The sequence below is a fragment of the Pholis gunnellus genome (genome assembly GCF_910591455.1).
Source record: "Pholis gunnellus genome assembly, chromosome: 24".
Lineage (NCBI taxonomy): Eukaryota > Metazoa > Chordata > Actinopteri > Perciformes > Pholidae > Pholis > Pholis gunnellus.
In genome coordinates, this window is record NC_136551.1 from 5,748,337 (window position 1) to 5,763,094 (window position 14,758).

A 14,758-nucleotide genomic window follows, 5' to 3' on the forward strand; every position below is an offset into this window, starting at 1 on the left:
ACTTTGGACTTGTTAGTCTTGGCTTTGGACTTGTTAGTCTTGACTTTGGACTTGTTAGTCTTGACTTTGGACTTGTGAGTCTTGGCTTTGGACTTGTTAGTCTTGGCTTTGGACTTGTTAGTCTTGACTTTGGACTTGTTAGTCTTGACTTTGGACTTGTTAGTCTTGACTTTGGACTTGTTAGTCTTGGCTTTGGACTTGACTAGCTATTTTCTCTCTCTGTCATGTTTGGTTATCTCCTACTTTCTGAACCTACTGCAGTGCATCTACGGTCATCCAAGAGCTCCTCTATTCACTAAGCAGGCATATGCAACCGTCCTGCACCATCAGCAGAACCCTGAGTTCTATGATGAGGTAAGTCTGTGCTCTTATAATCAGTTTGAGTAATATAATCTGTAATATGTTTATCAATGGCTACAACCATCAATGGAGAAAGTCAAATATGCTTTATGGCATATGCTCAAAGTCAAAACGGGATATATCTTTTGAAAGCGCCGTGTTTTGAAGTACATTGTTTGAGCACATTTCAATTCAACATTGAATCCTCACTGGAAATGCTCTGCAGGTGTTTTCCTGAACAAAGCTCCCTTTGTAATAGGAAATCAACCCTCAGGAATCTGTGTTTTTCTCACCTTCAGATAAAGATAGAGCTGCCTACTCAGCTGCATGAGAAGCATCACCTTCTCTTCACCTTCTATCATGTTAGCTGTGACAGCAACAGCAAGAAGAAAGACCTGATGGAGTCTCCAGGTAGGCTGCAGCTTTCAGTCACTTCTACCTCGTGATTCGGAAAGAAACAGTCTGACACTGGCATACTTTACACAGTGTGATGGCCACTTTTATGAGTCTCCTGGAGATATTTGAAATTTTGATCTTCATGCTCTAGCCACCCCAGTATTACCACTGCTTTAAAAACATGTGGCTGTGCCTGCTTTATACACAGTGGGTTCAGCATGGCTGCCTCTGCTAAGGGATGGCAGAGTCATCGTGAATGAACAGATGCTGCCAGTGGCCGCCAATCTGCCCGCCGGGTACCTTAGCTCCCAGGATGGAATCAACAAGGTAAAAATAATAGTCGTTATATACATCTGATTATTTGTTAAAGAGTTATGTGTGGAGGTGGTATGCACTTAAGGTCATGATAACTCAATAAACCTCTTTTTGCAAACAGAGGAGTCGCCCCCTGCTGGACATTAGAAAGAATGCAGGTTTAAGGCACTTTATAGGTCAAGTATTTAACTGTATTGCCTTCAAACAATTTTCCAAATTGGCTTTAAAGATGGAATTTCTCACGTTACCATATAAGCTCCGATGCAGCTTGTGGTTAATGGATAAAGATCGTATTAGCTGTGATTGGATTGGGACCTCTCAGGGGTCCGACAGGCTTTCACATGAAATGCCTGTGAAATCTGATCAGCATTCAAATGTAATCCATCAAAACTAACCATCAATGTCATCTCACCATTGGGAAACCAACATTTCGTTTCTTAGATGCATGGCTAACGGGTTTAGTGTACATTTAATTAATGTGTACACATAAGTGGCTCATTGTGCGTCATGCTTAGTGCAGACTTCAAATTGAACGGGCTGTGTAAGAAGCACTTTTCTCAAAATGAGCTTTGAGAACAAAAGTACAGAACTCAGTACTTTGGTAGTTTTTCCTCTTGTTGTTTTATAAAAGGCTTATTCTGTGTGTCTTATAGTCTGCTGCAGCCATATGGCAATACAGCTTGTCTTCTTACTTTACAAAAAAAACCTGTCCCTGATTTGTCAGTTGTATCATGTTGTCTATGCTTGGGCATACATCAACACAGTGCAGTTTTTATTCAGTATGCAGTGTAGTAATTGCCTACTTGTCATTGCAGCACTCTGGCCCGGAGATCAAATGGGTCGACGGAGGAAAACCGCTGTTCAAAGTCTCAACTCATCTCGTCTCCACCGTTTACCCTCAGGTATATATCCACATTATGTCCATTACTATCATTGTAAACGCAAATATGTATTCAAATAATGTGTTTCCTTTAGGATCAGCACTTGCACAACTTCTTCCACCACTGTCAAATCATGGAGATGTCAGAACAAGCCTCAGAGGGGGAGCTGGTAAAATACCTGAAGGTACTTTTGAATGCGCCAAAGAAAACACCTGGAACACACCCTTCTGTACATGCCTCATCAAACACAATCTTGTAATCTAGCATTTAAGGGAATAGGACAAGCCAGAGTCATTCAATTTATATATACATATTTATTTTCTTAATCCTCTTAGAGTCTCCATGCAATGGAGGGTCATGTGATGGTCAACTTTTTGCCCACCATCCTCAACCAGCTGTTCTGCGTCCTAACCAGAGCCACGCACGAGGATGTGGCTGTCAACGTGACCAGGCAAGCCACACACACACACAGTTACACACCCATGTGTGAAATGCAGGTTTCCAGCAGCAGAAATATATACTTTTAACAAACTTCATGAAATAATAACAGCACTTTCATCTTTCCAAAGCGGATTCCCCTGATTCTCTGTAATAGCCTGAGTCCTTTTTCTCATTAGACGCTCACCTATGGCGTGCACAGTCGATGCATGTGTCTTATATCTCAGTTGCGTGTGTGACTAGTCTTTGAAGCTCGGTAGGCAGTGTGTGAATGAGGTGTTAGTGCCTCAGAATTCATAAATGTTATGTCTATCTTTGGCTTGTTCCTTCCAGCGAGCCTCACTTCCTCCTGTATATTCTTTTCCATTTCTATCTCATTATCCGTTTCTCTTTAGGGTGATGGTTCATGTCGTAGCACAGTGCCATGAAGAGGGGCTTGAACATTACTTGAGATCTTATATCAAGGTGCAGTCTTTTACTCACTATATTACGCAGATTACGCAGACGATATATTTTTGTATGTTCCTGTATTTCTGCAGAAAGAAAATTGATACAATCTGATTTCTTTTCTCTCAGTTTGTGTTTAAGCCGGAGCCTTATTCCTCTACCGATGTAAAAACTGTTCACGAGGAGCTGGCTAAAGCCATGACAGCCATTCTCAAGCCGTCCACAGACTTCCTAACTAGCAACAAGCTGCTAAAGGTAATCATTTTTTACCTAACTAAGAAAACCATAGACTATACATGATACTAGCATGACTAGTCAAGCTAATTTAGTTTAGCTTCTGCAAAAGGCTAGCCGTCCTCTCGGGGGGGTCATCTGTATTTTCTCGGGGTCGTATGCTCTTGACATTGTAAGAGATCTGTAAGATCTGTCTTCGCAGCTCAAATTGCAAAGGAAGTGAGGAAGATGAATGCTTCACATCCCGTTGGAATGGTAAAAAATCTTTCAACCAGTGTGGAGATAACAATGTCTGAAGAAAAATAGAAAGAGAACTGTCTTGCCTGCAAATTTGAGAGCGTGGGTTTCAACGAGTATAACATCAGTAGGCTATGAGCTGTAGGTGGGTGATAAACATACATTGCTGAGAACATAAAACCCATTGAAAGGTGTTGTTCATGTGTCATAGCAAGAGGAAATGAAGCTGGGGAACAAAGCAGCATGGAAACAGATACGCTCCCTTTCCTAATTAGGTAGTACCTAGTTTAGCATTCTAGCTTTAGCTGTCTAGTTTTGTAGTTACTTCAAATTGTGTATACTGTTTTTATGCTATTTATACATATACTATATATCATGCTACTCGTACGTTGAGTTACGCTACACTACGTTATGCTACATTCCGCTACGCTACGCTACGTTACGCTACGCTACGTTACGCTACGCTACGTTACGCTACGCTACCTTTAAGTTCAGTTAAGTTAGATAAGTTAACTTTCACACGGGACACAAACGCAGGTCTCCTGGGTGGAAGTCCTGCGTTTGTTTGACCCACCAACTCGATACGTTACGTTACGGACTTTGGCGCACTTTATTCTACGTCACCTGACTTCCTCCTTTGCTCCCTTCATAATTACTACGGGCACTTGAGGTCAGCGTCGTCTTCTTGTATTTGTACCAGCGATCAACCATGTGAATAGATGATAATGGCCTCCTGAACTTACTGGTAGGTGTAGCGGGCCCCTATTAATCCGCACATATGAGGCTGATAACCGCTGATAACGGCCATTCATCCTAAGCGGGTGACTGAAATGTCTGATGTAAATTACAGTTAGGTTTGAAGGTTTTTCCTTGCAGTGACTCTGTGTTTGTGTTGCAGTATTCATGGTACTTCTTTGAAGCTCTGGTGAAATCAATGGCTCATTATCTCATGGAGAGCGGGAAGGTCAAGGTAGGCCTTCTTTTTGTCTTCTCGTCCTTTCTTTAACTTCTTTCCTCGGAGTCTCAATCCTCCCCCTCTTTTCTTTATGCCTCCCTCGTCCAGCTCTCCAGGAACCAGCGTTTCTCGGCATCCTTCTACCACGCAGCGGAGACTCTGGTGAATATGCTGATGCCACACATCACCCAGAAGTACAAGGACAACCTGGATGCGGCTCGCAATGCCAATCACAGCCTGGCAGTTTTCATCAAGGTTGGCACTCCTCCCAGTGCTTGCCTTTTGATACATAGATATTTAAAAAACATTCCCTTTGGTTTAGGGCCGGTAGAGATATGTATAGAAATCTGATTTATAATGTTTCACTCACCTTTTCACTCAGCGCTGCCTCACCTTCATGGACAGAGGCTTCGTGTTCAAGCAGATCAATAACTACATGAACTGCTTTATGCCCGGGGACCCCAAGGTTAAAACGCTCTCCTGCTATCATCCATAATCTTCTTATTCCAGTCGCTAAACATGAAGTTAAAAGCTAACTTCAAGCCACACAAGCTTCCTTAAAATGTGTTTTCTCTTGCATTATTTCCAGACTTTGTATGAATTCAAGTTTGAGTTCCTGCGGGTTGTTTGCAACCATGAGCACTATGTCCCTCTTAATCTACCCATGCCCTTTGGAAAAGGCAGAATTCAACGGTTCCAAGGTAAATGACACACACTTGTATCTAAGTGGAGTGCAATTTATAATCTGCTTGTTCTCTGCATCCTGTTCTCTCCGTATCTTTTAATCTTTTCATGTGAATGTTATTTCTGCTGACTGATGCCTGCCTCAGATCTGCAGCTGGACTATTCCCTGACTGACGACTTCTGTCGAAACCACTTCCTGGTGGGGCTGCTGCTGAGGGAGGTGGGCGGTGCCCTTCAGGAGTTTCGAGAGATCCGTCAGATCGCCATCCAGGTGCTCAAGGGGCTGATGATCAAACACACGTTTGACGACCGCTATGCTGCGAAAGTAAGTTCTACGGCTCTCGGACACATTTACTGTACTCTGAACACCCAGAGGTTATTTAAATTTGGACAATGTTTGAGGTTTTGGGTCACACTTCTTTGAATATATGACTCATGAGCACCTACTGTGTCATTCCAGAGCCAGCAAGCCAGACTCGCCACCCTCTACCTCCCTCTGTTTGGTCTGCTCCAGGAGAACGTTTACAGACTTGACATGAAGGAGTCTGCCCCCCTCAGCAACCACAATGTAAGCCTGACACCTAGTGGCGGGAAAGTGAACAGCAGCTTGTATCTGTTTCCAGCAAGACCTGCTGTTTCTTCAAAATATGTATTACTGGGTTAATGTCGGTTCAGCTGAAAATATGCTTTTACTGTGATTCCATTTGCTAACTTTGTCACTTTCTGTCCCAGAATGCCAGGGAGGACTCTCTGGTACCTAATTCCATGGTGACCCCTCAGAAACCCGGGAGCTGCATAGAAAATGCTCTCCACAAAGATGTGTTTGGAGTCATCTCTGGAACAGGTAAATGATCAAAAAGAGACGCAAAACAACTACGAGGGGATGCAAATTGACCAAAAAGAGACACAAAAACGAGTGAAAAGATATACAAAACAACTGTAAATAGATGCAAAATGATCAAAAAGGGACGCAAAATGACTGCAAAGAGATGCATAATGATAAAAAGAGATGCAAAACAACTTCAAGGGGATACAAATTGATCAAAAAGAGACAGAAAAACGAGTGCAAAGATATACAAAACGACCGTAAATAAATGCAAAATTATCAAAAAGGGATGCAAAATGACTACAAAGAGATACAAAACAATAAAAAAAGATGCAAAACAACTTCAGGGGGATGCAAATTGATCAAAAAGAGACAGAAAAACGAGTGCAAAGATATACAAAACGACTGTAAATAGATGCAAAATTATCAAAAAGGGATGCAAAATGACTACAAAGAGATACAAAACAATCAAAAAGGGATGCAAAATGACTGCAAAGAGATGCATAATGATAAAAAAGAGCTGCAAAACGACTACAAAGAGATACAATGTGACCAAAAAGAGGTGTAAATGACTCTAAAGTCATGAAAAATGACCAAAAAGAGACAAAAACGACTAACGGTATGTGACTTTGAGTCTGTGGCTCTTGTTCTTATGTAGCAGAGGTTATAACCCATGTCTCGTGACATGGGTTATGCAGCAAATGTATGCACTCCTCTGTATAACCAGTTGTACACTGTAGATTTAATCCCATCGTCTGACACGTCAAAAATGTATTTTTTGTACTCTGTCCCTGCAGCCTCCCCTCACAGCTCCACTCCCAATATCAGCTCAGTGCAACACGCAGACTCCAGAGGCTCTCTGATCTCCACCGACTCTGGAAACAGCCTGCTGGACAAGAGCAGTGACAAGACCAACTCACTGGAGAAGGTAGGTGCCTGAATGAGGCTGGATGACCACTTCATTTGCAATATTTGCTTTGTGGTAAAAGCCGCTGGTCTGTGAGACCCAATATAATGAAAGCCGATGCCAGCAAAACACAAGGTCAATAGTTTGCAAAGCTCTCCCATGAATTTGATCAATCTTCCCTCTTGGACGTCCACGCTCTCCTCCCTCCAGAGCTCCCACCCCCCTTCCCTTTGCTCTGTAACCTCCCAACCCCACCAAAGGGAGAGGTTTCCCAGGAGGCACTCGGTCAACGTGCCCCCTCTCCCCGTGGACCCCGGGGACCGGGTCCCACCTCTGAACCGCGCGGCCAAGCGGGTCACCATGGACTTCTCCCTCCTCTCTGTGCCCCTGCCTGGCCTGCCAGGAAAACATCACGGTCACGAGGAAAACATACCGATACAAGTATTCTGTTTGACCTCTGTGACCTCTCCACCGGAGACTTTTGGTTACAATTGTACAGCAGATTTTCTGAAGACCAAAAACATGCAGATATCTGTACAATACGTCCAAAATCCTTCTTCTCTTCTGAGTGTCCCACATCAGGGAGTGAGTGTGCTTTTAGCAGTGCGGATGCTGAGCTGACCGCTGTCTCGCAGCCGTTTTTCAATTATTTCCTCACATGCTGTAATGTAGCTGTCAATGTGTTTTCCTCAAAACCTGCATTTGATGTTGTTATCTGAAAGCACAGAGCTGCTGCAGCAAATGTCGCCTCCCTTCCGAGGAAAACGCTTGACATTTCTCATCTCTGAAGTTTGGGTTGCTTGAGTGATCTTTATCTCTTGTGAGTTTTTCTGCAACTCTGCGCCCAATAACTAAAACGCCCCCCCCCCCCCCCCCCCCCACCCACTTTCTCTCCTCCGCATCAGTACCAGTGTGCGTCGGCTCTGGGCAGCGCCGTGCTGCGCTGCGACAAACTGGACCGGGACGAGATCAAAAACGTGCTCATGTGCTTCCTGCACATCCTCAAGAGCATGTCAGAGGGTAGGGCAGCCCGTCTGAGTCATTGTGCTGGGTTCTGACGCGCAAGTTCACGTGAACAACCTGTTTCATTGTCATCTTTTCTCCCCGTCTCGTCACCTCAGAGGCCCTTTTTGCGTACTGGAACAAAGCAGCTCCCTCAGAACTGACGGACTTCTTCACATTGATAGAGTGAGTACCTCTTTGTGATAATGCGGATCAGATGGTTCGATGTGAACGCGACGTCCTGAATTCCCTTTCTGCGTTTGCTCTGCAGAGTCTGCCTCCATCAGTTTAGATACATGGGGAAGAGATTCATCGTCAGGTAAAGAAATGTCCCATATCTCATTTTAAACTGAATTTATTAATTGATTCTTGAACTTAAACTAATTTTGTTCACAATATGACTCACGCTCATGCACATACTTACAAAGCGCCGGCCCCTACTGAACCTTTTAACCCTGTTTGCCTTTGGTTTGTTCCCTCTTCTGTAACATTGCTGGCCAGTTGTTTTGTGGTTAATGTCGCGGCCCCGGGCCCCTCCTGCATGGGTAAGACATTGCTGTCTTTTTGTCTCATTTTGCCTCATTAAATGCATGATGCTCTTTTATCGGCCGTGTTTCTTTCTATCTGTGTTCAATGCTGAGATATTCCCTCATTTGATTTGCGCTCATCCGATCCCTTTGTGCCTGTGTAACTTTGCTGTCCCGTGAGCATAACTGGCATTTCTCTCCTGCCAACAGGAGCCAGGAGGGGGCGGGGCCTGTAGCTCCGGACAGGAAGTCTCTGACTCTGCCTGTGTCTCGTAACAGGGCGGGGATCTTGCATGCCCGCCTTCAGCAGCTGGGAACTCTGGAGAACGCTCACACCTTCAACAACAGTAAGCCTCCCTGTCCTCTGCTGATTTTTAGTGGAATGATCTCAGCTCCAGACGTGCGAACTAAAGGCGCTTTAAAACACCAATTAATAACCTGATTTTGGGCGCTTTCTCGTGCAGTGTACTCTCACACGGACGCAGACGTGAGCAGCCAGTGCCTGCTGGAGGCCAATGTGTCCACAGAGGTCTGTCTGACTGTGCTGGACACACTCGGCATCTTCATCATGGGATTCAAGGTATATACACTGTTCCGATACAAACCGCCACAATACGTGACACTCTGGTTCTGGTTGGTGTCCTCACGCCTCCTCTGCCGTGTCCTCAGACGCAGCTGAATTCGGATCTGGGTCACAACCCCCTGATGAAGAAAGTGTTCCAGGTGCATCTGTGCTTCCTGCAGATCCCTCAGTCCGAGGCCGCCCTCAAACAGGTCTTCACCTCACTGAGGACCTTCATCTACAAGGTGATTTAAATTCATGGCGGAAATAAGAACATTTTGTCTTCAATATCCTCTTTCCTAAAAGCTGCTTTACTTCCTGTCCTCCAGTTCCCCTGCACCTTCTTTGACGGACGTGCCGACATGTGTGCCTCTCTGTGCTATGAAATCCTCAAGTGCTGCAACTCCAAGCTGAGCTCCATCCGCAGCGACGCCGCCCATCTCCTCTACTTCCTCATGAAAAGCAACTTCGACTACACCGGACGCAAGTCTTTTGTCCGGACACACCTGCAGGTACGTGTGTCCGGGTATGGAGGAAAAAAACCGTGTCCTGGCAGGTCATGCAGTCAGTTTGATCTTTCGTTCGCTCCTCTCCTCTCTGTTTCGCCCAGGTGGTCATTGCTGTCAGTCAGCTGATTGCCGATGTCATCGGCATCGGGGGTACCCGTTTCCAGCAGTCGCTCTCCATCATTAACAACTGTGCCAACAGTGACAAGAGCATCAAGGTGAGGCGGGGGGCAAACTTGAAACCATGGACGTACCTTGTGATGGAGATATTAAAACTCACCTGGAAGAAAACATGAATTTTAGTCCTTTTAGTCCTATTTAGAACATATGGTAGTGGTACACTATGGCCTCTTGTGGCCAAAAAGAGTATTACAACAACAAACACAAATGAGGAACTTCGAAAGGCAAACGCTTTTTTTTTGAGAAAGTGGATCACCAGAATTATTTATTCAGACTTCATACACAGAAAAACAAAGGTTGCTCCTTCAACCACAGGACGATGAATATTATCATCTTTAAGCTATTAGAATAGAACTAATGTCATTGTACTGTTGTAGCACACAGCATTTCCGTCAGATGTGAAGGACCTGACGAAGCGCATCAGGACGGTGCTGATGGCCACGGAGCAGATGAAGGAGCACGAGAACGACCCGGAGATGCTGGTGGACCTCCAGTACAGCTTGGCCAAGTCCTACACCAGCACGCCCGAGCTCCGCAAGACCTGGCTGGACAGCATGGCCCGCATCCACAACAAGAACGGAGATCTCTCTGAGGTTTTTTTTAAAATCTTTTCTTTTAATTATATTTTGAATTTCAGTTAATTGGCAAAAACGGACTGCTTTTTACATTTAGTAGGGCATTTTTGTGCTAAGCTGTGGTTGTGTTTGTCTACTTCACCTGCAGGCAGCCATGTGTTACGTGCACGTTGCTGCCCTGGTAGCTGAGTACCTGTGGAGGAAAGGTGAGTTGAGGATATAGGTGTCTCCCGGTAGCGGCGGGCTTCCTTTTACAGTAAATAACCGCTGACCATTTCAACTCCAACACTTTTACAATCCCAATTGACAGAGGCCCTATAATGAGTCACTGGTAAAGGTTAACGCAATAGAAAGAAGATTATCTCGGAAAACAATTGTTTAAACAAACTCAATAAAATTGATTGGATTCACTTGCTGTGTGCCGAGGTAATAAAAATGCTTTCAATCTGACACATATCAATCCTAAGGAATGTCCTCACTAATTAATGCAGATTCCCTCTCGTTTTGAATGGGACTACGCTGCTGTAAATCAGTACGCCACCACCTTTAAAACAATAAATACAAATGTTTTATTTGCAGGTGAAGACTTGCTGGCTCATTAATGAACTTTTCACACTTCTTGATTCTTTAACTATGCGTAGGCGTGTTCCACGCACATATTTAAACACAGGAACATACACCCTCCACCTGAGAGCTGGTCCAAGGGTCATCTGTTCATTCCCAACAGTGCCGAAATAAGATCCCCTCTCATGATTGTTCACATATCAAACCCCTTTGGAGGGGGCTCTGTCGTATAATGTGACAGGATGCTATGAAAGTCAACAGTCAGATCAGAGTGTTTTCAGAGTGGGCTGAGCTCCCTTCAGACCTCCTTTCCTTTTATAGAACTCTGCGCACGAGGCGTCATACCTGCCCTTGGTGGGAATCTGTTTGCCAGAAGTGGTAGTTTAATTTCTAAGAGCAGAGACATTTCAAACATCGTCTCTTTTTGGCCCACAGAGGTTCCCTCCTTCATGTTTAGGAGTACTGCTGTGGGTGTGGGCAGCAGTACGTTAGCCGCTTAAAAAAATGAATTCTTCAAAGCCACCAGACTCCTTTGACAAAACAGTAATTCTACCTCATAGAACATGGGAGGAGCTGGTCTATCTCTGCCTTTATCTGTTTTATAGGGCTGTCTGACAGGAAGTTAAAGCGGTAACAATATTCCAAAGATAGTGTACATTTACACTGATGTTGATCCACCACCATCTACTGTAGGACGTACACTGACTATGGATTAGTACCTCGTACAACCTCACTTCAAAACATCCAAACTATCCCGTTAAGCAAGACAATTAGAGTGATGTTGAAACTGAAAAGTGTCAGATAGTACGTTTCTCGTGAAATATGCTGATTCTTCACGCTTATGGCACTCATAAACAGTTGGCCACTTATGTTTCATTGCCGTACACCGCTTATCACCGGAATATTTATGGACATATGTCACTGCTACGGTAGGCATATCCAGATGGGATCATATGCGTGTTCTTACTTTGACTAAGATAAGATAAGATGAGCGAGAACTTTATTTATCCAGAGGGACATTTGTTGTGCAGCAGGTAGCAAATAGGGCAAATAAAATATATCTATAAATGTATAACAATAGAGACAATATATATATATATTTTTTAAACACATGGCACATGACATCCTTATGTCATTGCTGTTTCACTGACAGGTGCCACTTTCCCCCCCCAGGTACAAGTTTCCGTGACGTACCATATTTCCGTGAAATGAAAAAAAGTCACTTTTTATATGTTTCTTTGTTAATTTCAAAATAAAAGCGTTCCCTCCTGTCGGTTCTGTGTCTGCCTGCTAGGTATGTTCAGGCAGGGCTGCTCGTCTTTCCGCGTCACCACCCCGAACATCGACGAGGAGGCAGCCATGATGGAGGACGTCGGGATGCAGGATGTCCACTTCAACGAGGTACTGTGAAATCTTCTATATGCCACACGCTGTGTACACCGTGCGCGGGATATCTGCAAGGCCCACCGTGTTAACTGAGCGCGTACAATGTTTTATTTTAAAGTTGCTCATTGTTGTCACGTAATGACTAATGTCTAGAAGAGCTCTTATCTCTGTTAAGAGTATCTATTGCTCTGTTTAGTCGGCAGACTAAGTGACAGTGTAGACTTTGAGCCCGGGCTTGGTACATGTTGTTAGTCACGTTTAGAAAACCACTGAGCTGGCAGACGGAATTTCGACGAGGGCTTCAGGGTCAGCACTCCTAGAGGTGTTCAGGGATTCCTTGCTCAAGGGCACTCCGGCAGTGGCAGTGGCTTGTTGACACAGTGGAACTGATGAACCCGGTGAAATTGAAAGTTATGGCCTGTAGAATGTGTGGGCTTTTACGAGTCGGTCAACAGATCTGTAGGCAATGAAAGAAGCCTTTTTGCTCTCCACCTGCTCTGAAAACCTTTCCCTCTTTACGAGCTGGACTCACCAATAAAAAGGAAGGAGATGATGGATCCATTTCCACCCACGTCTGCCGTCTTTACAGGAACACTATGCTCGGTTCGGAGGCTTCTAGACAAATATAAACTAACCGAAATGTCCCTCTTTGCAGCAATTACATATTCTGAGGGAGTTTAATGAAGTTTACGTGTATTTATCTGTGTACCAGGAGGTGCTGATGGAGCTGTTGGAGGAGTGTGCTGATGGCCTCTGGAAGGCGGAGCGTTATGAGCTCATCGCTGACGTCTACAGGCTCATCATCCCCATCTACGAGCAGCGCAGGGACTTTGAGGTAATAGAAAAGAAAGAACAGTAGTGCTTTCATTACATATACCTGCCAGGAAACATGCTGTGCATCTATATTAAAATAGTAGGTAGAAAAAAAATAGTTTCAGCTTATTGTTTAGCTGTCCGGCCCAGCACTTCCATTCACCAGGTGGACACAAACACGACTCCTAATGAATAATCTATGACTGACCTATACAAATGATTGAAAAGTGAATCAAACTTTCTCGGTTGGTTTCTTTTTAACAGAAACTGACTCACCTGTATGATACCCTCCACCGTGCCTACACTAAAGTGATGGAGGTGATGCACACTGGCAAAAGACTGCTGGGCACATACTTCAGAGTGGCCTTCTTTGGACAGGTAAGGGGCGGAGTTTCCAAAAGACAAAAAAAATGCGAACGCAATCCAAACTCTTTAATATCAGCGTGATGGTTATATTATCTCTTGCCATTTGCATTTATGCACATTCGGTGCGGGAACGCTTCCTTACACACACACACACACACTGACACACACACCACACACACACTTTGAATGTTATCCTTTTAATAGAGATTTCTCTTCTTCTCTCCTCCCCCCTCCAAGGCTGCGGTAAGTGTGTAAAAGGGTTCAGCTGTGTGTGTTGGCCTGGTGTGCTCTTCCATGTCCTTGCATCAGTATGTTGTTTGAGGGCTGATCATTTTTTTGTTAAATCAGTGGCAAAAATGTAGCCTACATTTAGCTCGGTAGTGGGTTGTGATTGCCGAACAACAGCGGAGAATAACTTGGCTCCCAAAAGTGGGAAAATAGTCAAAAGCCAGCTGTATTGTTAAGTGCTTTTCCATGGATACATGACTGAGTACTGAATAAAATGTCGGGAGGTGACCAGCTGAAGTTTGCATGTCTGTTGTTTTCATACTCCTCCCTTTTTGCTTCATTGTTGGGTCTTTTTATTTATTCAGCATGTGGTGTTGGATTTCTATTCACCCAAATCATTGAATGTTTTTGTTTTTTGTTTGATTGATTGTATTTTACTCCGAAGAAAAAAATAATTCTGGTGGTCTGTTTTCAAGGTCTTTCTCTCCGGTGTTTATGGCTAATGAACAGGTGATTCTTTTGTGTGTGCTTGTTATTGTAAAACACATTTCGGACAGATGAGGCTGAAGTTTACCACTGCCCCATGTTCTAAATGGGTCTAAAATCATTCATGTTTCTTCATGCACTTTAAACACACTGTACATATAATGTGTGTTATAGAGTTATGTACATTAAAACACACCTGGAAGAAAATAGAAACACTTCCGTCCTATTTGGAAGTGGCGCACTGAAGCCTCTTGTGGTCGAAATGAGTATTACAATAACAACAATGTCTTTAGCCACCTGTTTTCACAGATGAAAAAAAAAGGATTTTGAAAAGTTATTCTGGCAAAACACCTGTTTCGCGTACAATTTTTTTTTTTATTTCAGGAATTCTTAAAGTTTATCCAGGCAAAACCTTTCTTCCACCTGTTCTCATAAAGACTGGAGAGAAAATATGAAGATTAGACTTAGAAAATGAATCACGAGAGTTTCAGTAAAAATGAAAGCTCCTTTCAGCAGCTTTTGTAGTATCTCACTTAAATGTGGTTTGCCTACATCTCTTAAACAGCCTTTTTCAAGGTTTCACTTATCCAAGCTGCAGGTGACGAAGTGGCCTAAAATTCTTGACCCACTTGACTTCCTCCTCCTCCTCCTCCTCAGGGCTTCTTTGAGGATGAAGATGGAAAGGAATACATCTACAAGGAGCCAAAGTTCACTCCGCTGGCGGAGATTTCCCAGAGGCTCCTGAAGCTCTACTCCGACAAGTTTGGTCAGGAGAACGTGAAGATCATTCAGGACTCTGGCAAGGTGGGATCACATGTGATGCATTGATGGTGCAGCAAATGGCTGTGTGTGCAATGTGAGACGGTTCCCTTGTAGTAACAAGGATTGACACCACTCTTGTATA

General features: G+C 44.0%; 1 protein-coding gene across 1 annotated transcript in view; it reads left to right on the plus strand.

Annotated features, from left to right (window-relative positions):
* The window catches only part of dock9b (dedicator of cytokinesis 9b), a 44,425-nt gene that overhangs the window by 26,119 nt on the left and 3,548 nt on the right, over positions 1–14,758 (plus strand). The window contains 30 exon segments of the mRNA XM_079185712.1: positions 262–354; positions 639–750; positions 944–1,062; positions 1,866–1,952; positions 2,026–2,115; positions 2,267–2,382; positions 2,765–2,834; positions 2,946–3,071; positions 4,186–4,257; positions 4,351–4,497; positions 4,625–4,708; positions 4,832–4,943; positions 5,073–5,251; positions 5,387–5,494; positions 5,659–5,770; positions 6,550–6,680; positions 7,565–7,679; positions 7,781–7,847; positions 7,933–7,980; positions 8,399–8,535; positions 8,653–8,768; positions 8,858–8,995; positions 9,080–9,262; positions 9,361–9,474; positions 9,814–10,029; positions 10,160–10,217; positions 11,870–11,976; positions 12,674–12,796; positions 13,039–13,152; positions 14,512–14,658. Coding sequence (XP_079041838.1) covers positions 262–354; positions 639–750; positions 944–1,062; positions 1,866–1,952; positions 2,026–2,115; positions 2,267–2,382; positions 2,765–2,834; positions 2,946–3,071; positions 4,186–4,257; positions 4,351–4,497; positions 4,625–4,708; positions 4,832–4,943; positions 5,073–5,251; positions 5,387–5,494; positions 5,659–5,770; positions 6,550–6,680; positions 7,565–7,679; positions 7,781–7,847; positions 7,933–7,980; positions 8,399–8,535; positions 8,653–8,768; positions 8,858–8,995; positions 9,080–9,262; positions 9,361–9,474; positions 9,814–10,029; positions 10,160–10,217; positions 11,870–11,976; positions 12,674–12,796; positions 13,039–13,152; positions 14,512–14,658 — 3,441 coding nt within the window.